The sequence below is a fragment of the Metopolophium dirhodum genome, chromosome 9 (assembly GCF_019925205.1).
Source record: "Metopolophium dirhodum isolate CAU chromosome 9, ASM1992520v1, whole genome shotgun sequence".
Lineage (NCBI taxonomy): Eukaryota > Metazoa > Arthropoda > Insecta > Hemiptera > Aphididae > Metopolophium > Metopolophium dirhodum.
Genome location: NC_083568.1, coordinates 8,043,183 through 8,070,263, shown reverse-complemented (window position 1 = coordinate 8,070,263; position 27,081 = coordinate 8,043,183). Strand labels below are relative to the sequence as shown.

At 31.3% G+C, this 27,081-nt stretch overlaps 1 protein-coding gene across 4 annotated transcripts in view; it reads right to left on the bottom strand.

Moving 5' to 3' along the window:
- The window catches only part of LOC132951894 (protein unc-13 homolog B), a 185,883-nt gene that overhangs the window by 133,450 nt on the left and 25,352 nt on the right, over positions 1-27,081 (bottom strand). For 3 of the 4 annotated variants that reach the window (XM_061023935.1, XM_061023936.1, XM_061023938.1), the window contains 9 exons: positions 24,368-24,484; positions 24,145-24,294; positions 23,203-23,317; positions 22,988-23,136; positions 22,824-22,926; positions 21,313-21,396; positions 21,095-21,245; positions 19,249-19,872; positions 15,320-15,868 (listed from right to left, as the gene is read on the bottom strand). In XM_061023935.1, the coding sequence (XP_060879918.1) occupies positions 15,320-15,868; positions 19,249-19,872; positions 21,095-21,245; positions 21,313-21,396; positions 22,824-22,926; positions 22,988-23,136; positions 23,203-23,317; positions 24,145-24,294; positions 24,368-24,484 (2,042 nt within the window). The remainder of the gene's footprint in view (positions 1-15,319; positions 15,869-19,248; positions 19,873-21,094; positions 21,246-21,312; positions 21,397-22,823; positions 22,927-22,987; positions 23,137-23,202; positions 23,318-24,144; positions 24,295-24,367; positions 24,485-27,081) is intronic. The other variant, XM_061023937.1, reaches the window with a different exon arrangement.

Below are 27,081 nucleotides of genomic sequence, written 5' to 3'. Positions count from 1 at the left end.
CCGATGGTATAATAACATATTATACGACGCCGAAACACAGTGCGCGGTCGTCCGCGACGTCTACACGATATTATTATTACTACGAGTCGCTTTGCGTGCTCCAGCTATAGATTATTACCCGACAAACGGTCGACGTGAGCCCGCACCACCGACGTGCCACGGTCGGTAGGCCTGTGAGTCGAGAAAAATACAATATTATAGTGCACAATAATTATAAACGACAACAGACCACTGTGACAATATTAATAATACATTGGTACGTCGTCATAAGTTCATAACAATATACCGACCGCAGCTGCTGCAGGGTACCTATACTGTATAGGTAATATATTATACATGGATGGAACAGACATCCCTATACCGAATATACACTGTATACTTTGAGCAGGTGGCCCCCAAAAGGGGGGCTGTTGGACCTGGAGTACAGGAGCCCGGATATTTAGGAGGCCCGTTGAAATAAATTTGTAATCATCGAAATTTTGATAGAAATGCTTATTTTATATTAATTAATATTTTATGTATTTTATAATAAAAAGCTTGTGAAGATTCTTATAAACCCTGTAAAAATCGTGTTTGGAGCACTCGAATTGCTTGTAATGGGTTGTATTTTATTGGAAAATTTGTAGGGTCTGCAAAAACATTTGGTACAGGGGCCCAAAATGTGATGTGAGGGCCTGACTGTGAGCGAAGAATCTACTAGTTACAGAAATGATTATTCGCGGTTATACATAGCCCGTAGGTATAAGCTGGTTATATACGATAGAGACAATTTTTTATCATTCCAATAGCTGCCAATTTTTGAATTTTGTATTAATTGCAATAGGATTTTTTTTTACTATTAATATTACTATTTTTAATCCAATATTTTGTCAGTGGTTTCAAGTTTTATTAAAAAGTACTAACTAAAATTTATCCAAGCCATCCATGTATATATTATTATCTATGGTACCTACAGGCCGAGGGTGGTGGTGTGGTGGACTTACAGACGGCCGTTCGCCATCGTCCTATGTCTCCGGTGTCATTATACCTCGAAGGCAAATACGTCGCAGACATATCGAACATATACGACCAGCTACGTCGTATTTTTACGCGATTTTATGTACCTACGTCATTATTATTATTATTGCTTGTGCGTTAATAGCATTTTGACACCGTAATAATATACCTATCGTGTGTTATGAAAAGCTCGTATATGGCTTATGGTATACATATATATATATATATTCTTAACGACGCAGCTCGCTGGGCCGAAAGTATGTTTTCGCGTTGCTAGTAGGCGTATTAGGTATATGTATTACGCGTATATAGAGTGGACTCTGTCTGCCGGGTTAGTGCAAGTGTGTATACGCATTGTTAGAAATAATATATATATATATATTAGATTTATGGTGAAAAGGTAGATGGATGTCCAGACGCACTTAAGGCCTCTTGCGCGGCGCTGACCGACTCACGATAAAAACCGTAAAAACTTTTCAGTGGCAGAACATGAAATGTGTGTGTGTATGTGTGTGTGTGTGCACGCGCTCTCTCGCGAGAATATTACATCCTTTACGCCAATATAATATAGCAAGTTCTACACTTAAGTTTATGACGTCCCCGCCAGATGTCATATCCGCGCATACATATATACGTGTGTGTATATATATATAGATATATATTACAGTACATACATTATACATTTATATACATACGTCATACATAGTGCATACATACAGAAACGTACGTAACCGTAAGCCTGTGTATGTATTTACGTAACCACATACCCAATACATACACGTCTACTAGCACGTACGACATTGTGCGTTCAGTTTACCGCACGAAGACCGTGATTTAATTAAATCAGATGATTTTCGGCGTTTTCGCGTACGATAACCAACGTCATACCCGATTCTGTCACGGAGACGTGCAAATACCTGTGCGGACTTAATCGAGAAAATATAAATCGTGGGGTGAGGACTAATGCGAGTTCTCGCTCCAAAAGTTTTCCAAGCACCCCTATAAGCACGAGATTAAATAATATAACTTTAACATTTTCCTCTATAGAAAAGTAGGTGCTTGGAATATTTTCTATTTAAAAGTGCAGTGAATACGATATGTTGTATACTTACTGAGTAAAAAAATTTATAATTTATTCCGTGAACTGCATGCGTGGATGGTGGAGGCCATCGGAATTATTTTTAAAAAAAACACGCCTATACAAAATACTATCGGAAAAATTCGATCTGCTACGATATAGGACTATGCAACACATACACGCGCTATTGTGTTGTAGTAATGACTTCATATTCTCGAGATTTTCAAGAAAATTTGAGTGAATCGATACGTATCGGTAAAATAGCGTTCAAGAATAGTTGCATATTATTATAATATTGTAATATTAATAATATTTTAATAATAATTGTGTATCATACAACTACGCTGCGATACGTTTACAGGCCCGTATCGGACTCGGACCTTGAGACTAATCGGTACGTAACTACTGCGCTATATCGATATAAGTACCTTTTATAGGTCGTATCGAAGTTTTCTCCTTAAAAATCATCTTCAATATCTGTTACATAAAATATTTGGTAGGTATATTGTAATAACGTTTATTTCATGCGAAGCGAGAAAACATTTTTCATCGTATTCCGGCAATTTAAAATGCTGACCCCCTCCCCCCAACACGATTTTCACCTATGACCTCCGAGCGTGTATATTGTTATATTATTATAGGCAAAGTATTTTATCATGACATTATGGTGGCGGCCACTTACTAGTGTCACGGTGTGCCTGAACCGCATCATCTGCTCGGGCCGATGATTTTGCTGTTTCATAATTCTGGACATGCGTTCGATGCGCTGTTGGCTGGTCATCTCGGCGGTCCGGTGCTGCGGTGGTTGTTGCCGGGCGCCCCCGAGTTCGGAGGCGTATCGGCGCGTCTGCTGCTGAAGCTGTTGCTGCTGCTGATGGCTGTGCTGCAGTTGCAGTTGCTGTTGCTGTTGCGCTTGTTGCAGCTGTTTCTGCTGCAGGTCAATGCGGGACCGGTGGTGGTAGGGCCCGGAGGCCGCGGCCTCCGCGGCTGCCGTCACCGATTCTTCGGACGCGGCGCCGAGATGCTGTCGGCAAAACACGGTGGACAGTGGCACGGCCCGGGCCACCAGGTTTTCGGCTGAGCCCACGGACGAGTCATCGTAGAACCGTTTCAGGTTCATCAGGTCACCGAAGCTGCCGGTTGAACCTTGGGCACACAATACAACACCCGTACCGTAGTTTTTCATACACACTCGCAGCAACGACCACGACGTTACTATGTGCACGCCGCGACGTTCCGCTGCAATCTATATCGCGGCCACAACGGCTTTTGCGCAATTTTTTTAAATTTTTGTTTTTTATTCGGGACTTGTACGACTGCGTGTGAAATTCCGCTCGACTCCTCGTCGTTACCGTGGTATAGTAGATACAATATACCGCGGGATTGTCGTGCTTTTACTGAGCGATTTGCCCCTCACGTGTGATTTGTTTCGTTTTTATCCCGTTCAAAGAAAAGACGATTACTCCAGACGTGCATCCCATCCCTATGCGTAACCAACCTAACACATAACCTGGTAACACGACCTAGGTGAATCGATTAGAAAAACAATTCGCCAATTTAGATTTATACATTTATTTTTATTAGTGTTTAAAAACTTTTTTTTTATTATTTGTGTTTCGTACCCCTTGAAAGCGAATACATATATTTATCATTGAACAGCTTATACACGTTGTTCTCTTTCACGAGTGCAAGTGAATACATGTGCAAGTACGTCGTATTCGCCTACTTCACACGGCGTTGTGGTTTTAACTCGAAACGAGGCGTGGCGACCGCTTCTGGGTAGTTTTATGCAGAAAACGTAATCAATAACAGGAACACTCAAAGACGGTAGATAATATTATGTTCTCTCACACGACATCCAAAATAAATTCTTATTTCAATTTTCTTATCGCACCTATACGCCTGTGGGGAAATCTTGAAGATGATTTGATTACACGAAATCGGTGTATTAGTTGTACGGCATATGTTTGGTCTTTGGTGACTAACTATGATTGGAAAACTTTTGAAAAACTATATAGAGCACGAGAAATAGTAAATAATAATATATATTTTATGATTATAATCAAATTGATTGTAATAGAAATGTATCATCGTATTCCTAAACTAATCAAATTGATAGGAAATAATGTTTTTATATTTTGATATGGATAATGTGGTAAAATATGATTTAATGAAATCGTTTTTGACTTTTTTCTTGTCAACCATTCTCTCTATGTAGGTATTGTCACGTCACTCGTTTCACAGTTATTCGAAATTTCTATAAATATTTAACGTTGTTGTAACAGTTTGATTTGATGGATGATAAATTATATTTATATGGGTGGTGTACATTTCTTGAACGGATAAATTTATTTAAAACGCGCCAATTTAATGACGTAATAATGCATTCTTTTTTATCTTTTATTGCAGGCTCATCGGATTTAAAGGAAGTGTATCATAATACATATATTAATTTATGAATTTGATTGAAAAGTCGACGACGTTATTGAAAGTGAATATAAATCACTTCTATAACGTTTAGCGTATACGTCTAAAAGTTATTAAGGAGGACGACGAACAAAGTTTGAGTGCGAGCCAAGTTCTAACCGACGCGACCTATGAATTCCTCAAGTATACGTACTCTCAGGATCCAGACATATCCGTTAAGCATATATATATATATGTAATATTAATATATTATTATACCCGGCACTAGCTAGTTTTCGAGAAATCCGTCACTCGAACGCCCTTCGGCTTTAGTGCCGGATAACTGGATAACCGCGATATTCCGGCGAGTGGTGTGGGGAGGGGAAACAACCCTCTTATAACACGCTAGGTACACGGAGGAATCGACCGGAACGACGCAGCAGCCGTGGTGTGGGTTCGGGTCAGAATATAATGGTAAAACTATGCGATGGCGTACCTGCCAGCGAGTCCGATCTTTTCAGGTCCGTCAAACTCGAGCCCCGCCTCATCCTGTTCCTGGGCAGCGAGACGGGCGGTCTATCCGCCGCAGCGGACGCGACCGCCGCGGCGGCATTTGCCGCTATCGACCTTTCCGAGTTCCCGGTCTTGGCCAACGACGATGAGTCCGACTTGGATATGGTGCGCCGCGTGCCGACGATCATCGGAAACACGGCCGTCAGCTTGATCCGTCTGTTGGACAAGAATCCTCCGCCGCCGCCTCCACTGCTTCCCGGACCGGTTCCACCGCCCGCCGGCGGGTCCATGGCCGGATCGTCGTCAAAACCGCACGGCGATCGTCGATCGTATATAGGTGTTCACTGCGAAAGCTGCGCTCGCGGGCGCACACACACGTCACACGTCACACTTCAATCGCGAAACGATATCGTATGTCGTCGCAGTCACTGGTCGCAGTCGTAATCGTAGTGGTGGTCGTGGTCGTGGTCGTCCGGTAGTCACAGTTGTGCCACTATAGTGTACTTGAGTTCGGCGTGTGTGCGTGTATATTATATTATTATGTGTGTTGGCGGACACGGGAGAAAAAAAACCGAAAAATATACACACGAAAATACCGGACGGTGGGAGGTCGTTATCACATGCTGTGCTGGCGTACATGGCCTTTCAATTATCTTGTGTATACCGCATGCTGCGGATGATAACGCCCCCAAGGTCTACGCTTTTAGCGAGATTCTATTTAAATCAATTAAAAAAAACCCTAATTTGTCGACACCGTTCGACGCGTTCTATATTAAGCATATATCTGTGTGTTTTCGCCTACATGCGCACACAACGTATAATAATAACAATATTATTTCAATAATATCATAATATCAGGTATATATGCGCGACGAGTCTACTCGTCTCGGTTTCGGATCGGATTGCTGTCGGATGGCGTCGTGGTTGTATATCACATTATTAAATTATTATCCATCCTGGGCGTACGTCACGGCGTACAGGGTCGTCCGCTTTCCGATTAGTGGTTATACTCTGCAGCGTTTTTTCGGTTCGATTTACAGCCCCAAATTCTGCAGTATACAGCATGAAATCTCCAAAAAAAATCCACTTCTAACTGTAGCGAACGTGCGTATACCCTTTCAGATGAGATACAGCCGAGGACAACCATATACTAACACAATAATATTATCGATGGGTAGGTATAACGGCGAATCGCAGAAATAAACCTTTGTGACGTAAACAAAGATGTCAAACGACGATACGATGACCAAGCGATCTAGATATTCAGATGTCATAATTCGATAAAAGATTGTAAAAAATAAAATCAGTTATAAGTATCTACTTAGTACCTTTATTATAATGTACTATATTACGGTTAACGATGCTTTTAAAAATCAATATTATAATTATTGTTTAATATTTTCTATTATTGATGGTAATTATACGAATCAATCTTGATTCATATCTGAGGAAAAAATTATCACCGACAAAATTATTATAGAGGTATATTACATATATTAAAAACATAGTGTGCATAAGATTTTTCTTTTAGATAGTTAAAAAACTGTTCATACATTTTTTTTTATTGATTGTGAAGCCGGGCAACTATGTCCATTAGCTGTTTGTTTTTGTTTGAAGAGGAGGGAACTGTAGGTGTAACACATGTGTGTAGTTTTGGCAGATTTTGTTAGTGGGCACCCGTAAGTATCTGCCATACCCGGGTGGAGGATGGCGGCACTTCTCTCCGGACACCGTGACTTGCCCGAAGAAAAATGCCACCCGTGAACCGAGGGTTGAACCAGGGTCGGTGTGCGTCACAACCGACGCCTTAATTCGCTCGGCCATTCCGTCCCCCAGATGTTCATAAATTGTATAAAATCAAAAAACCAATAAAATTGTTTTAATTTGACGTATTTCAAACTAGCGCTAATCTTAGATCGACACTTAATTATACATAGATAATATGTACCTTTTAGATAAAATAATTTTAAAAGATAAATTATGTTTATAAGAAAAGTAATATTGTGTTATGTATTAGTTACAATAAAATGTGTTGAAACACATAATACTTTTTAAATGAAAAAATGTTTACTGTTGATGTGCCTACATAAAAAATGAAATATATGCAATTCTACAAGAAGACGATGAAAACAAAATATTTTGACGTACGCAATATTCTAATAGTATAATATTATGTTATTAAATAATACCGAAATTCTAGACTGGAGATGAGATGTCGAAACCTACCAAATTGAATTTTTAATAGAAATTTCGAATATTTGAAATATTGTAAGTTACGTTATTTCATTAAATACTTGATTGATTTAATTATTTACTACTACTACACTATTATGTCAAACAATCAAGTGAAAAACTGTCAAATAATAATTAATAGTCGCGGATAAACTAAAAATTACATCCGACGAAAATTTAATACCGACAGATGTTTAAAACTACACGATTTCTCTACGAATAGAAAACACTCATTAAAGTAATCACAATATGCCGACTAAACACAATAACCAAGTGACACCCGGTATTAATTAATAACACGTTTTCGGACATTCGTGTTCAACAATGGTCCCGAGTAATTTCGGGCCACGGACCGTTCGTGGACAAAACAATCATTGGACCGGCGAAATGTTTTGTTTTCATTTATAGATCTGGTAAACGTTACATGTTCGGATAATAATAATAATATAATATGCTTATTAGTTATTAAACGTTTTCATTTAGGTTTTCGGAATTTATTATTACGCGATGACGGTCGAAGAGTAAAAAACTACCTACCTACTCACATCCAAATGAGCTCACTGTACCTAATGTCCTAATGTATGATTGAAATTGTCCGATGCTTATTTCAAAACCACTCTCCGAGGTACATATTATTTCTGAAAAACCGTGTGTGTAATGAAAAATGAGCATATTTCGCAGAAGGAACCCATTTCAGAAAAACATACCTCACCTAAATCTTTTTTTTATTATTAATATGATCTACTCTATCTAACATAAAAGTTTAAAAAATATTCCTATTACCTTGTGGCTTGTACCTAGTCATAAATATTTTTATTGCATCTTTTTTCAAATTGTTCATGCCTGTTTATATTCACTCTTCATATAACTTTGAGATTATTGTGCACTTTTTCCGTATACATACGAACGGATGGTATATTTCATGATATAAATAAAAAAAGTTTTATATTATAATATACACGACACACGTACCCAACTAAATAAACGGATGGGGAAATATAGAATATTTTGACTTCCAGGCGGCATATTAATTAAATACCATATTTTAAAAACCTTAACTTAGTAACATACTGTAAATAACTTTTAGTTCTAATATAATATAATATAATATCTTGTCTTCCATACTAACAACAAGGTATTAGTCAATTCACTTTAATTACCAACAATTTTCTAAGCTCATCCATCACAAGTTATTATTTTTTTTATCACTTCAAAAACCAATATTGAACTTAAAAGTAATTACAGCGCGGTCAAATCGTATTCTGTGAACCATAAGACATTTTTTTCTCCGATCAAAAGAACCGCAAAACTTCCAACTAGTATAAATGAAAATTGTCATGTGCGTTATTATTACTGTTATTAAATTAAAACTAAATAAAAACAATTGATAATGTTCTATAGTAATAATATTATGACTTAGATTTCACAACATTCTTTATAGTCCATTTTAGAAAAATGTTATTTTACATTCAACGAGTATCGTGACATAATATTTATTCGTAATATCGATACCTATATCAATATATTATAATACGCCTAACCACTCTAATTTATAGTAATCGATTACATTGTAAACACAGTGTTTCGTATTTAGAAAACATAAATTATAAATGTGCACGAGTCGTGCACAGTCCTACATATTATTTTTCTATTGACATAATATTATAATTATTGTCTCGATAAAACGACAAAAAAAACCTATGTACTTTTATGATGTACAAAAAACCAATATGTAACGCGCTAATCGCGGCCAATGACCAATGCAGTCGTGGCCTTGTATATCATATTTTATAGTAAAAAAAAATTAAAATAATAACAATAATTATTGACACCGCGCCGAAATATAACATTTCCTAAACGAGGCCTATTATGCAGGTATAAATTATATACCTAATATTATATACCATTATATACCTACGTACATATTGATATTACATGTTCTCGAGTTTGTACCTATCCATATAGTCATCGAGTGTTGTAGACACTACCTATACATTGGCATCTATATATAATACGGTATACTCGATTGGCTCGTGAATTTATGGCCCACTGTACAACTACAGCTACACGTCAAGCGCATAACAATATTTTTATAACAATATAATAATAATAATATGTACCTATGTGTTTAACGTTTTGTCGTGTGAGCGTATTTAAATACAAGGATGGTCAGAACCGACGTTGTAAACGGTTAAGGTCAACCACGCGTCTAGCCCGCATTTCCATTACACATTTCCGCGCGCACACACCGGTACCCTGTACAATAATTGCCATTCGTTCCATATCATCATATAGGTATACAAGTATTATTATTATTATATCGCATACGCGTACGACACTCTGTGGCCCCCTCGTATTCCGCTTTTTTTTGTCTCGTTTGTTTGTTTGTTTGTTGTTGTTTTTTTTTTTATCATTTCAAACGACCCAATTCGGTAGATGGTAAACGCGTGATATTTAAATGATATTATTATATACACTGGGGCCCAGTTGTCATTGCACACACACACACACACACACATAAAATATATTTTTACGATAATATTATAATTTATAATATTATGACATATTGTTGTCTCTTCGCCGCGGCGTGTTGTACACCGTGCGTCGACGTAATATTAATTTCGGCGCCACCGCCGGAGAGTGATATTATTATTGTTTTACCGTCGCCGCCGCCGCCACCGCATACATTATTTTAATTTGAAAATATTTCTAAGACGTCGCAGCTCGGTATCGTACAGCTCATCTCCCTCTCTCACTATATATATATATATATATTATATAAAGCGACCGGCGCATATAATATTATTATGTAATAATATACACACGCGCTGCACATAATAAATATAGCGGCGCGTGTGCTAGAAAACGTTCAATTTTCCCTTCCTAAATGGGTCAAGTGCTCGATGATTTCCGGATGGTTAAACGCATAAACTCGCGCGCCGCCCACCGCACCGCCCCACCGTCGCCGGCAAACCAAACGAAACGCGCGCGACCAAATTTCAACGAAATTGATCTCCGCAAACATAAATCTAGAAAATGTAATCATAGTCCGTCTGCGCGGGGTTCGCAAAGAGCACATTATTATTATTATCATTCACGTTTGACCAGAACGTCGTGCACTTGGAAAATATTCCACCACCGCACGTTGGTTTGGCACGATAAAACATTCTCCGTTATTGCCAAAAAGTAATAAGTGTAATTAATAATAATTGTATTGTATTCGTTATCGCGGCGATGATACCGCGTTTTTGGTTTGATGAACAACTACTGGTCACATTATTATTATATTAGTGGTCCTGACTATGCAGATTACCCCATCGTTATTAAATTATTGTTATCATCAATATTACTAATAATAATATATAGCCGATTGCTTCATTAATCCAATTCCGTTCGTTCCTAACTTCTATGTCCTATATAATGATTCGACTAAACGCCCTGCTCTCTAACGCATAATATATATATATATTATTTTAAATAATCGATCAATTTTGTAAACAACTGGATACCTGTACATTACGATTTTCGGTGAATATGTTGTAGTAAAGTTTTACCTATATATAACCAAATCTCAGTTGTTTGTACGAATAATTGTTTTAAAATATTTTCAAAGCTCAAGTCGGTATTATGTTTATTTACCAATTATATTATATCATATCAATGTATTGACAGTAATTACATTAGGTGAGTAAGTATAGTATAGTATGTTTTCAATTCTCAATCATCCGATTTCGTCATCAAAAATAATTCTGTATTAACGACTAATACGACAGGTGCAGTGATAATAATCAACTCCGAGTAAGTCGGAGACTAAAAGGTTATTATAGATTCGCGTATTACTTATGTTCGACGAGTTCTAAAATATCAGTCCAAATTATGTAAATTATACTCAAACAAAGTAGACGGATTTATATAATATATATATATGATACAAAATAATGGACATTATGAGTGTACACTTAAAATATACATATATATATATATATATATGGTATACACTCATTAACAATCCCAAATTAGAACGCAATCCTTTAAATCGCATGCAATCAAGCTAAAGTTTAATTTTTTTTTTCACTCTTATTGCATTTACCCGTTGCTTTCTAACGCGCGCGAAGTCCTGTCGTTATAAATGATTGAGTACACATACATTTTGATTGATGTCGAAAGAAGTTTTCAGCTGTACAGTTTTTTTTCCATCATTATTATGCAAATAAAAAACTTCACTATAGTTTCCCAGAATTCACTGATTATTCAGTCAATTATAATTTCAGTTATCGAATCAATACAGGATATAGTATTATTATAAATTAAGATACAGAAATATCCGACGCATAGCCACGAATCAAAATATGATTTCTAACAATATTTTATTACAAAATATGTAAAATATTTAAATTTGTTTATCGTCTCGTGCCCTTTATCGGAGTTTCCAACTATACTTTGTCAAGACATTATCTACGTGTATACAATGGAATATTTTGTGTACTACCTACCTATCTCATAGCTAGACAAATTATATTTTATAGCAGCAAAAGTATAAGCGTTTTTGCTTCGAGGCTAATGAAATTAAATCTCATAAATCGATTAAACGGCACTTTGCTAGTAGTCTATAACTTACACCTAAAACCGATTAAAATATTAGAAATTTAGAAATATATTATTTATTTACTTCTACATGGACGACGAAAAAAATATAATACCGATTACGATTTATGATGGGATACAAATATATAGTACAAAGTACCTATATATGAGACATAAATGATTTAAATTTGTAGATTAATAATAAATAAAAAATATTCATACATTTTAGTAAAACATTATAATATTTTTCTTCGCGCACTTAGAGAGTTATGCATATACCTAATACTACCTAGGTACTGAAACAAAGAATTGTTGTTTATAAATTTACCAATACGAATATATCAAAGTTAAAAAGCTCCGTTTTTGTTATAGTTTTCTATTCTCAGATTTGCACACAGCATTTTTATAACAATGCGTTAATTTCTTCCAACGAGAGGTGTACACAACAAAGGTAGATCCATTAAGAATTATTTCTGTAAGTAAACCATTAAAAAATTTAATATTTTAAAAGATATTCAAGAAAATAGAAAATACAGGAAACTTGATAAGTGAATGTTATATTTAAATTCATAAATCACCAAAAGTTAAAAAATTCGATCAGGTGAAAGTCTTAAAAAGGATAGACATTATTTATGTATATTTCTTTGCCCAAAGCATAAATCTACAAAACCTATTCAGCTATATTTTTGCATTTACATAAAAATATATGACATATAGTGAAAAACCTAAATATACAATAAATAATTCACGAACTTGAGCTAATAATGTTATATATTTACCATTTTTTTTTTCATAAATCCGTTGCTTTTATAGGTAAAACATTATATAGCATAATAGTACCTAACTATTTTCTTAACCACAGAAAATTAATATTGTAAATCCAATACAACACAGTAGGTATTATAGTAAAAACGAATGCCGGAAAACACCAGATAATACCTAGGTACGTAATACCCTTATAAGTTCTCAACCTGCAGTGATTACATCGGGTTTTACAACTAGTTGTATAACTTATTTTTAATCCATGTTTTCAAGTAGTATTAAGAACTTATTATACGGCTATGTTACTATATAGGTACCTATAGACAATCGTCCACAATATTATTTCAAAATACAAACTTAATACTCCAAACAGTGTCTAATAGTTTATCAGAAATTTGAAATGTTAATTTTTAGAAAATTTGTCCAAAAAAAAGACACCCAAAAAGTATTTTTATGTGTAAAAGTATAAATCTAACTACTTACTAATTTTTTTAGATTTAGAAATGATAATTCATGTTTCCGTGTGATCAACGATTTCAAAGCGGTTTTCATACTTCAAATGTATATTTAATTTATATAAAATACAAAAATACGAATTACCCATACAATTATATAGTATTTGCTTGGATATTATTCAAAATAATAAATTCAACTTATTATACGGAAAATTAACCACAGCGCGCGACGTTACTTTGCGTGTTCTATAATCGGGAATGTTTTCCTACAGTGTATTATGGTTTAAATGGAGAGGCACAAGGATTGATGGAGTGCAAAAAAACGTTCTGCTTTGACATACCATTTTTTTTATATACCACAAATTTACCCATCAATTTTAAAATCTGAATAATTCTTTAGTATACACATTATACACGGTAGTAAATAAATAATAAAATATCACATTTTATCCCCTCGTTTTTAATGATTTTATTCATAATAATGGAATATCATTTTATACCATAACAACCAGATTACCGAAAGTGTCAATAGCACCGTAAAATAAATGGAAAACCATAATACGTCTTTTTTTCATTATAATAATGGTTCGTAGGTAGTTAAATACAAATAATAATAATAAAAAAAAATAAACAAACAAACAAAGTTAGGTAGGTACTAGATTAATGACTGCGGATCAACTAATCTGGTATTAACTTGGTCAATAATCGTACAAATTAATATTGTAACACTGAGCTACCAAGCTGTTTAACGTGGTTATTGGTGGTAAACTATAAGTTAAGTACTATAATAGTTATGACGTTGTATCGATAATTACTTGTTGGAATATGTAAATTTGAATTTGCTGTAGTTTAATATTCAACACAAGCAATACCGAAAATGCCGACGGATAACCACGAAAACACAACAAAAGCAAAATCTCGATGATTTATGAACAGTTTCGAATTTCCAATACACTTAATTTCCTTCGATGTATGCGTGACACACATATTTATAGGTAGGTACGTGCGCTGCACTAAGCAACGGACAGGATAAAAAGCATACATTAAGACAAAATAACACATCATGATGGTAATGGATATTATGTTGAGAAATGTACAGACGATTGTGATGTGTTCAATATTTCAGTTAAATGATTTTCTGATGATATAAAATATTATTATTATTTAGATTATGAAATATGTCATGATATTATTATTTGTAAACATCGATGTTTATTGTTTAGAACGTCTCAAACAATAAAAAGGTTTCCAATACTGTTTTTTCTGTAAAGCATAAACGTCATAGTTTGAATTTCTATATCAACATATTGCTCCGTTGTAAAAAAAAAATCGAAAGTACTTTTAACGATCTACCTATATTTGTTTATTTTTAATACTTTTTTTTTGTTCTACGATGAAGTCCGCGGGTTCGTGGGGAATTTATTCATTTCATTTCAACAGCCATATTGACTGTTTGTAGAACCAAATATATTTTTCAATAGTATCAGACAAAAACAAATATTAGGTAAGTTTATATTTATTTCATGTATTAAATAAACAAATAAAATTAATTTTGTTTTATATTTATATCTTCATGGTTGCAGCTTAGGGTTGTATAAAAATTGTATGTCCATGTATGACAAGAATATTAAAAGTTTACGCATAAATAGAGGGACAAACAATTTCAGCGATATTAATTGTTGTGTTTTAATTTTATTTTGGATTCAATTAAAATTATTTATTTTTTGGAATTTTATTAAATACTAGATATAATTCATCATTTCTATAGTTTCGGCCAGTACTTTAAAATTTAAATACCTTCAAAATTATACAATAACCAAAATTCATACAAATATTTATTTTTATTTTATACATCTAAAATAAAGATATTGTACGTAGTCTGTAATAATATAGAAATGCAGATATACATAATATAAGCATTAAGCATGTCATGTTACTGAACTTAAACTTAGATTAATTTCAACTGTATAATATTATACTTAATATAGGTAAGTAATATACTATTATTTAATTCTCAAAGTATTGTAATACAATTAGTTTTAACTTTTAATTATTCAATACTGCACCTGTAATAGTAACTACTTGTCAAAATAAAAACATAATACATTTGTGTATTTTTACTTTTAAAGATTAAGTCTTAAGTATAAACGTCAGATTATCAGCTTATTCCGTCACTTAATTATTTCCAAATAAAATTAAAAATAGACTAATCAGTTAGTAGGCTTTTTAATATTTCTACTATCGATAATTACCAAAATAAGCAAAAAAAAAAATATAAAAAAAATGTACTCACATTTAGCTGATGGACGATCTTGTTATACGCCTTGTGCCATCGCATTCTTGCCAAGTTACTTTTCTCTTCTGGAGCCGTTTGTTCTGGAAGCCTAGGTTCTTCAACTGACAGCTCTTTTTCTTCTTCCAAATCCAGTTGATCATCATCATCGTGTTCTTCAATACTATCTTGTTGTTGTTGCTGTAGCTGCTGTTGTTGTATCTGTTGTTGTTGTTGTAACTGTTGCAGTTGAATTTGTTGCTGCTGTTGTGATATAGAGGGCGGGAAGTGCTTTACGGGACTAGAGAACAAATCAACAGAACCAGTGGAAGTGGGAACTTCTGGTAATACCCTGGGTGATTCCGGTTCGTCGTTGTGGTCATCCGCTGGTAGTAATTCATCTTGATAACTTTCAGTGGATTCCTGTGGCCTTAATGTATAGCCTACAGAAGACGATGTGTCCTCTTTAGGTTTATACTGTTCATAACTGTTGGTTTTCGATGAAGACACTTCTTGTATCCAACGTCGGTTAGACGTACTTACTGACGACACGGCAGTTTCAAAAGATTCCTAAGGTAAGAAAAATTAGTATTAGTTTATTTAAAATTAATATGAACTTATCATTCATGTCATTTTCAAATGTATCTTTGAATTAGGATCCTTAAGTATAATAATGCAATATTTTAAATAATTTCAAAATTAAAACTTAAAAATTAGAATACATTTTGACCTATTATCACAATATTTGAAGCAAATTATGAATGTATAAACTTGTTTTTTAACATCTAATTATATGCAACTTTTAACTTTTATGGAAAATATAAATAGCATAAAGTGGTATTATTAGTCATTACCTAAGATAATATAATTAATTTAGGTATTTACAGAAAATATGTCGAATCAACTTAAAAAAAAAACGTAAAAAAACTAATAAAATTATAGTTTATTCTTAAAATGTGTAACGTTTATTTCTAAATAAAAACTTTACATTCATAGTAATATCTAATTTTATAAACTTTCAATTGATATAAAAATGTTAGTTGAAATAACAATGGAATTAAAAATATTTTTGCCCAACCTATCCAAGAGATTTTCTTTGTTTTGTAAAAGCAATAAATTATGTAATGTGCATAATATTTCTGATATGTTTAAAATCAAATTGTATACTTAAATTGTCCACAATATTATAACAATTTGTCATATTTATTTTTGTTACAAAAACTTTAATTTTAAACTATTAACTATATTATTAATAACACGAGCACTTTAACACAAGAAGCAGGGTGGACTAATAATTATATTTTATATTCATCAAGAAATTATGTAAACCAACTTATTTATACCAGGCATTTTGTATTTAATGAATTCAAAACAATAGGAAACAACTAAATTGAACACAAGTAATCTTAAATGTTTATTAATTCATGTTTTATACAATTTAATTATTCATTTTTACAATTGCTAATTATCTGTGTAATTTTAAATTGCTGGATTTCAATTGGTTTGATGGAGAGCTTTTCTTCCAAACCAGTGCAATAAGAAAACATATTTTTATTTTTAGATTTTTGATTTGAAAGACCATATCATTAGATCGTTCGAATAAATATTATTTATATTTTATTAAATTGTAATTTGTAAATAAAATAAAACGTTTCAAATGACAATCACAATATGAATTATATATTATTGTGAATCAAAGTCAATACTGTAAACATTTTCTTTAACGGTGTTAATTTATTTCTGTGTTGGTATTAATAAAATCAAAAAAAATATCGAGAAAATCAATTATGGTGACATTTGGTACCCAATTAGGCTACTTAAATGTTTGACGTCATTCTAACAGATTTAATCAGTTATAAGAAATTATAAAAACAATTAATTGGAAGCAAAATAATGATAATTATAAAAGGTAGGGTACTAAAACATAAAAGATTATGGAGAGTAGCAATTTAACTTATTTACACCACTACAAAATAGTAAGTATGTTTAATGAACTGGTTATCATTCTGTATATAAATATTAAGAATAAACCTACTCTGAATATGTATTATATTTTACGGGAACATTAAATCCAAATTGTACTGTAGTATGCGTAATATGAATAACAAATTACATTAAAACTTGAACGGAAATGACGGATATATGACTTGAAATTGAGTACATACAATTATATATAATATATATTTAAACATTAAAACAAAATGTAACTTAATATTTGATTTCGTGTATTTTAATTAATACAAGTTTTCGTCTTTCAATGTTAAAACGTACCTATAAAATCAACTAACTAAATAAACGATTATTATAGTAACTCATAAATCATAATCTTTAGTGTACCTACACCGTCGTGCATCATACGAAACATCTTTGTTATACTATAGTTATATTAGCTATTGTTAATATTTTAAAGAATTTGGTTTTTAGGAATTTTGACATTTAGAAATATGTTTATTTTATCTTCCAATTAATCAAAGAAAGTCATTTTTTAATGAAAAATATAATATAGTTTCCTAAGTATCTGTAAATAATTTTAAAACCACCTAAAAATATCAACGGATTTTAAATACGGCTACTCGTTATATAGACCTTAAATTAATAATATCAAGAAAATTCGAAATGAGTTTTGGAAAAAAATGTAAATTAACACATAATAGTTAATATTTAACTACAAAAAATTCAATCATCAAGTTTTGAAAATTTTAAGTATTAAAATATCCTCTGAATAATGGTCTCACTTTCTCTAAACATAAGATTGTAAGCATAGATAGTAAGCATTTTATCATAATATTACAATAAAATTGTCGATTTATAGTTTAACAAATATTATCAGAAAATATTGTGAAAAAAAATGCTCATGGATAAATCAAGTATTGCATAAGATCAAGTTACAAAATATTTAAAGCCACTGAAAAATGGTGTGGAAAAGAAAATATCTATTAAAATAAATGTGAAAACTGTCTATTTAATGTATAATACTTGTTTTGCATCAATTTAAATGTTTATTGAATATTATACGTTCTAAAAATTCAAATTTACATGAATATAAATAAGTTCCTAAGTAATTAAAACTTTGAATAAACTTTCAGTCTTTACTTAATTTAAAAGTTATATACATTGAACAAATATTTTTTCATAGTAATTGTTTTTGATGTCTTATAACATAAATCATCATTTCCATCATTATAGTTTGCTTATAAAAACTTAAATAACTTTAGTTGATCTGATCAGATAACATTATCAAATATACATCTAGTCTGTTTTTATAATATGCACACGATACAGCCACAGATTGTATAGAATAATAATGTTTTATATAATCTGTGATACAACTATCACTTTAAAGATTTAAAATAAATGTAATCCTTTAATATCCAAATACCATATACATTAAAATGTTTAAACCACCCAAATACATTTTTCGGATTAAACTTAACCATTTATTAATTGTTTGAGCAAAAACTGCAAGCTTGTTTACCAAATAATAACTTGAAAAAAAATATTAGATTTTATAAAAAATTACTGGAAAATCAAAGTGTGAAACTACTATACCAACTATATTATAATAGTTGTATCATATTATTTTCTATTAAATATATCGAAATTGAGTGATCACAGATTATATTTTACAAACGCATTACCGACAATTAATAGTTACCTACCTAGCTACCTAGTAACTTAAATAAACTGAAAAATATTTTTTTCGTAATCTACCATGTTTATAATTATTGTACTGTCTAAAAAAATGTCTTTCAAAAATATCATATTTTGTTCTCGTATTAAAAGAGTCAATTCACATATATATTTTTAGAGTCATGCTATCATTTCCAGTTATTTATAGATTATAAACAAATTAACATGAACGAATCTAACACTACATAAGGTGTATTATAATACCTAAATACCTTTCAAGACTTATTATACTTAATAATTAAATAAGACGCGTCGATCACCTCTTTATGTTCTTCTTGTGATTCTGCTGAATCGTTGTGTTGTTGAAAAAAACTTCGGGGATTCTCTAAATGCTTCACAGTTCTTTGATAAAACTTCATGAACGTATCCCTGCGGTTAAATCCCTCGGTCTCTTCTTTTTTATCGTCCATGCTATCTCTTTGGCTTTCATATTCGTTGTTCGCGTTAGTCGAACTTATCGTATTATTTTGTGCGTACTGTTTTTCTTGTTGTAAACTAACGTTGTCGTTATAATAGCCGTCGTCGTACTCTTCGAATTGCCCCTTAACATTCGTCTCGGTATATGTATAGTCTTCACCGTCTTTATGGTCCAACGAACTGGACCTCTGGTCAGTGCTGGCTCTTCGCTGAATTTTTTGATACGTTTGTGGCAACGAAGGCGATTGCTTGATCCGCGAGTGAGGTATTTGAGGTAACATCTTTTTGGTACTCGATACCTGTTCGTTATAATAAGAATTTGAGTAGTATTCCATATACGGCGTCTTTTTAGTGGGTATTTCGGGAAGTTGTTTATGCCTTTGAGCCGGTACCGCTGGTGGTGACACTTCGTATGGAGTTTCGTTGTAATGACGATCTTCATAACTTTGGTTCGGTGAAAAATATACCTAAAAAACAAATTGTACATAATTATAAATCATAATTGGTTGAAAAGTGAAACGTCTATTGTATTCTGACTAATTATCTAAAACATAGAAATATCATAAAAACTAATAATTTGTATTCGGTTGTTTTTTTTTTATTGAGAGTTAAGAGTTGATACCTAGTTTTAATGTAATAATAGAGTAGAAATATTATTTTTATCATAACTTGCGTTATTGTTGTACCAGTTTAAGTTATAATTTTTATAAACATCAAAACTAAAATAAGGTTAATTTTTATAATTTAAACTATATATTATGTTTTCACACTTCAAAGGTCAAAAGAAATAAGTGCAATAGACTATTTCAAAATTTAATTAAATAGATATTAAGTTTCTTAAAAATCAATTATGAACAATACCAATTAACAAATTTGTATGAAACCTACTATTTCATTATTTTTTCTTTAATACTCCATTGTTCATTGTTTAAAAATTTAAAATATAATGATTTACATTAAATTGTCTATATCTCCATTAAAAAGTTTCACAAAAGATTGATAGTGTTCTTCTGTATTTTTTAATTTAAATTAAATAAATAGGTACCTAATCATTATTGAAATACAATATAAATCCAAATTGTATAGATGAGAAACAATGATTAAATTATGTGTAGTAAAATATTTCAATTTAATTTTTCAAAGATTAAATATTAAAAAATTTAAAGCATTCGAAATAGATTTAAGAATTTTTTATCATAATATTATTATTGTAAAGATTTAATTCGAAAAAAAAATCGTTCATGGTTAATAAAGAATATATAAGCGACCTTAAATGTAAAATAGTTACTTTTACATATTTTTAAAATATTACTTTTATATAAGTAGATAGGTATGTTAACAACAATGACGATATTATTTTTAATTATTATTAGGTAAATGCTGATATTTATATTAGTTTTGTTGAATGTACAAGTTATTATAAATTATAATCAATATACCTGCAGTGACCTACCTACCCTTATCCGTCTGTAAACAAATACAATTGAGCAAATATGTGTGAAGCGTATTTTTATTGGTTACTCAAAAGTCAACAAAATAAAATTTAACATCACACCTTACTCATTTTTCCTACTTCTAAAACTAACAATAAACATAAACGAAAAACCTATATTCAATTGCTTTTTTAGCAAATGGGCAAAAAATAGTAGTTTGCCAGTTTCCAATAATATTTTTTATTGATTTTACTACCTCTTCGGTTTCTTCATCGACTTCTTGCTGAACGGGGTAAGTGGTTTTTAGCTGTTGAGTGTCACTACTCGACCCAGGCGAATAGTAGTACTCTCCAACACCCCCACCATCCCATTGACTATCTTCCTCCTTTTGGTCCGCATAACTATAACTACACACACAAAAGTTTTATCATAAGTTCTACTTAAGTTGACTAGCAATATTTGACAGTTGCTTACCTATTATCATAGTTGTAAATTTCTTCATTGGGTCCATCATTGTAATATTTTTCTGGTCCATATGGAATCACTTGTTCGCAATTTCTAGAAAATAAATATTATAATTAAAAATAAATAAACTGTATTTATTGTATAGATTTAAAAACCTATCGTATGGTATATAATATTGATATACCTATTATAATATAATATCAATTCATTATTTAAAATTAAAAAATTTCTCGTCCCATCAAATATATTAATTCACTATTATATTATATAGGTAATAATAGTATATTGAATATTTTGTTTAAAAAAGTATTCATAATTCTGGATTTTAAATGGAAACAAATAATTTGAGTTGGTTCCCCAACAGAGTATTGTTGAATACATAAATGTATACAATATATATATTGGACCAATGGCTTATAAATTATAACGGTTTTTAAGTTGTGACTAAAATTATAGGAAAGGATATTTATTTCTTATAATATTTAGACTACTCTTCGCATTGCTCCCTGCCCTGAAGTTTCCTTAGCTGACATACCTATACCTTCATCTCAATCTGTTAAGTACTTAGGACTAACCATTGATCGTCGCCTCACCTGGGTGCAACATGTAAGGGAAAAAAAACTCACCCTAAATGCACGCATCCGGTTGCTCAAAACACTATTAACTAACAAACACACTAAATTAAATATCAAACTGCTTATTTACAAATCCTTAATTAAGCCTAAATGGACATATGGGCTCCAACTATGGGGCAATGCCAAAAAATCCAATCTCAACAAAGTACAAACCGTACAAAACAAAATCTTGCGCTCCATCACCAATGCTCCTCCTTACGTTTCAAATTTTACTCTCCACTCTGACTTAACAATGAAAACTATACACGAAGAAGCCAAAACGTATTACAAACGTTTTTTCAACAAACTGTCTGCTCACTCAAATCCTCTAATATCCGGTCTAGCCTCTCACACGATTCCTGGAAACCCTCCACGGCGTCTAAAAAGAAACTGGTGTAGAGATCTGCTTAATGAATAACGGAGAAAAAAATTTATATAAAAAAAAAAAAATGCAATAATAATTAAAAAAATATTTAGTTACACAAATTGGGAAGTGCTATCACTGGATGGTTTCTTCCCTCACCCTATTCATGTCTTTTTTAATATAATGTAGCACATATTCTCATTATGCCTATGGGTATAGATTGTATATTCTCTAATAAAATAAAAAAAAAAAATAATATTTAAACTACTATTTTTCACACCTCCGATGATGCATAACAGCATTTTCAGAAAAATATTATCTTTTTAATGTATACAATTATAACTTAATAATAACTATTTATAACTTCAAGATCGATACTTTTATAGTAAATATGAAATCATTTTGAATTTGTATATTATGTTACTAAATATGTCTAAATAATAAAAAAAAAACAGGAAATATTTTTCAAGATAAAAATCTGTTTAAAAAAAAAAATTAATAATAATTCTTAAAAATAATTAGTGTAACAAAATATAACTCACTGTTTATTGTCATAAGGTTCAAATTGGTCCCCATTATCATAATATTCTTCGTAGTAAGTCGGTCGGTACAAAGATGATTGTCTTTCCAAACTTGACCTCCGATCTAAAAGTATATAAAAAAAATAAAACACCTAATGTACAATAAAAATGAAGTTTAAACATACTTTTATTTGACTTTCGTTGGTGGTATTTAGAAATATGCTTTTTACAAGAATGTCTGGAAGAAGTGGGAAATTGTTCTTGATCGAGGAATGTTGTTGAAGACCCTTCATCATACCATTCACTGGTTCCTATTTTATAGTCATTTTTTCGCCTGCACATCATTGTTGTTCATTATCAATAAAATATTAAACATCCTTAGACAATTAAATTTTATTACCTTTTGAGGTCTTTATAATTGTTTGGCCTACTATTATAATATAGATCATCCTCTGGTACCCTCCTTTCTTCATACCTTTGGGAGTCATATAAATGTTGACTACCCGCTGAGCTTTCTAAAATTATAAAAAATATATTAATAAATAATTGTTTTTATTTTCAAATAGGACTATGTACCATTTTCATAATATAATTCAATATTATACTTTATCATTTTGTATTAAAACAAAATATTTTTTAAATATGTGTTTTTTTTTTTTAGACTATTCTAATTAATATTAGTCATTATTATGATATGAATAGGTTAGGTATATCAAATATATTTAATATGAGCAGATGTTTAAATGAATAAGTTTATTTAGAAGTATTATAAGAGTTATAAATCAGGTCTATTATCGAGTTGAATGCAAAATAAAGTATAATAAAATATTATAAGTTTACGAACTAGATAAGCAACCTGATAAAAAATATTTGTTATGTTTACATAAAATATAAATTCAAAGTTTTTATTTGAAATTTCACGAAGATTGGATGAATACAAGATTATTATATTTTCTCTAGAAGAAATATAAATGAAATACTTTCAAAATTTATAAAACTAGTTAAGAACTATAATACAATTTAAATATACGACGAATAAATATGAGAAAACCGGACGTTTACTGATAACAATAATACATTTTGTTTAAACTTTAAACTAAATTATTTACGGGCATAGGTCTTTTGATAAACATTTACTTGAAAAAACGAAAGAACGTGCATGCACTTAAAGTTTAGAAAATAATATGGTGTTCGTAAAATATGATTAATTTTCTACATTTTACAGTAATTAATAAATATTAAATTTCTAAGTTTTCCGATTTCCTCCTAGTTAAATGTTTGATAGCCATTAATTTATTATTTAAGTTGAAAAAACATATTAACAAAACAAATTTTAAAATACTTGTATTTGGATGATCTGGACTACTGCAAGGACTCATTTCTAATTGATCGGCAAGGTTTCTAAATTGAGAGGCTGAGGAATTTGCTTGTTGCTGACATATTGGATAATTAAAATCGCTTGTATAATCACTGTCTTCTGAGTTACCTGCAGCTGAAATAACATAATATTGAACTGTGCATTTCGTTCGGTATATACATCAAAATGGTGTAATTTGCTAACTTACACTGCCCATAATATTGGAATTGTGCCGAAACGTCTTCGGACCTCGAATCCTGTTCGAAAGTGTTCAGGATTTCGAATTTTTTCTGGTAGTCCACGATATCACAGATTTCGTCATTGTCTACACACAATAAGGCTTGACATATTATTATATTATTATTTTTTGTATAATTTTACCCGATAACCCAAGGAATTACCCATAAGGGACAACATATTGGAAAACTTTTTAGCATTTTTTCCTTTTTACTCTCAAAACCAAAATATTAGCTGTCACAACTAATATTCATTAAATTTGGGTATCGATAAGGTTTCCAATCAAATTTGTCAAAACTTATTTACACGCGTAGAAAAAAAGGTGGACATGGGATCTATATCCGAAATCCCTCGAGTTTGCTTCCCTGGCACGTATGATGGAGTTGACAAGAACAGGTACGACCTTATTTATCGAGGGATAAAAAAAACTTTCCATCTTCCATCTAGGTTTATTTTACTATCAGTAGATCGTAATAATGGAGCAACTCTTTAAAAGCAAACATTTTGATGGATCGACAAATACTAAAAAAATAGTTAAGTTATCTTGGCCTATTCACTCATCCAATATTAATACGAAGACCCATTGAAAATGATACAATGTTACATAGGTACGTGTAAATCAATATTAAATTGTCCATTATATAGGTATTTAATTTAAAAAAAAAAACCTGGGAAAGTCGCTCTGCTGTATAGTAGCTAGTTTTCAAGTGTGCCTCGCATTGAGTAGGTCACTGTAATTTATGTGATAAATTTGAGTTCAATGATGAATCATTGTATACAATGAAAAACGATTCAGAGCGGAGACGGTCTGTCAGCGTATGTTTCTAAGGATATTTTATTGTATTGCTACTGATAATTTATTATTCTATTAGAAATACGGTAGTTTTATTACTTTATCGGCTATGATATTTGTATATTTTTCTATTTTTAATTATGTATAATGCAATATTACCCTTAATCTATCTATATGCATATACCTAAGCATATAAACAATATTTACAAAACGTAAAAACCACTTTGTATTTAATATTTTGTCTTAAGAAATGTGTACTTTTTCATTAAAAAAAACTACACCATATAAATGTAAATTATTGGCAGATTTCATCGAATAATACCATGTATATTATATATTATGGTACTTAAACAAATACATAATATTATTATATCTCAATGTAAAAACTAAAATAATCACTTAAATTTTATAAAAAGTAGGTACCTAGTTTTGAAAAAAACAGACATTCGAAATTGAAGATTATAAAGTTTAACTGTTTGGAATTTTGGCCAATATCATTTACGTATTACACGATATTATACTATATATTTTATGACATTGTACCTATTCTAGAAATGGTAGGTACCGTAACGTAACATTATTATTATAATTAGATGACGTGCTAAGGACAATAAAATAAAATCCATGAAACTAGAAGCCATTTAGAATAAGCATTTCGGTATAATATACTTTTTTTTTTTTTGCAAAAAGTCACGTGAACCTTTCGCGATCCTCGTTTTCACATCCCCACACAGTGTACACAGTGTATACAGTGTATATATAAAACAATATTTACGCGTGTGCAAAGACGTACGTTGGATTAGTGGTATCGTTATTCTGATCCAGCGACGCCTGATAATCGATATAAATGCACCACAATAGACAATTGTAGTACACTATACAGACACAATTCTATAATATATATGTATATAATAGGTATAATATGTTTGTGAATGCGTGTGCATATGTGTTTCATTGTGTGTAAGCATAAAAGAAGGTATATTTAATATGATATATGCACTGAAGATAATATTAGGTAGGTATGTAAAACAATAAGAATGAAGTACATAACACAGTATGTGTTATGTAATATATTAGAACAATAATATTATGTATACAGTAGGTAGCATTATAGGTAGGTACTCATAACATACTGCAGATGAGGTGTTGGTATTACTCGATAGGATTAAAATTCAAGCGACAGAGCTACAGTAATGTGTGTGTTTGTGTGTATTGTTCCGTGTACAATTAATAGTTAATACGGTATAATATTGGTCATTGGAGTATAGTTTTTCGACAACCAATATCAATGATGTATATACTTAAAGTGCACATCGTTCAAAAGCATTGATCGTTTCGAGGAAATGTGGGTGATAAGAGCAGGTCCAGGTTAAATAATTTCGGTCCAGATGCAAGGAGAGGTGATGTTTGGGTAAACGGGGATGACAAATTATATTTAAAGCAATATTACCCCAGCAACATTTCGTAAATTAAAAATAATACCATACCGGTTGGCACAGGTATTATGTGAAATTGACCAACATGATATATTTACAATGTAGATACTCAACGATCCAGTTCAAGGTCATTGATAGTAACACACAATAAATTAGTAACAAATAATAATAAATAAAATAAAATGTATTGAAGAAAGAGCATTGAATTGGTACGAGAAGAATGAAAGATTCGAAAAAACAAAAGTTAACTTTTATACAAAGTCAAATGGGTGTCACCGCCATTGCCATAATCGTTATTACTATCATTGTAATATTTAATAGTTCGCTAAATAAATAATATGTTTCTTTATAAAATAATTGAAATGTCCTCTTGTTAACCTTTACAAATAATAAAACGTAGTCGAAATAATATAAAATGAACAATTTATATTAAACTTGACGTATAATACAAATAAC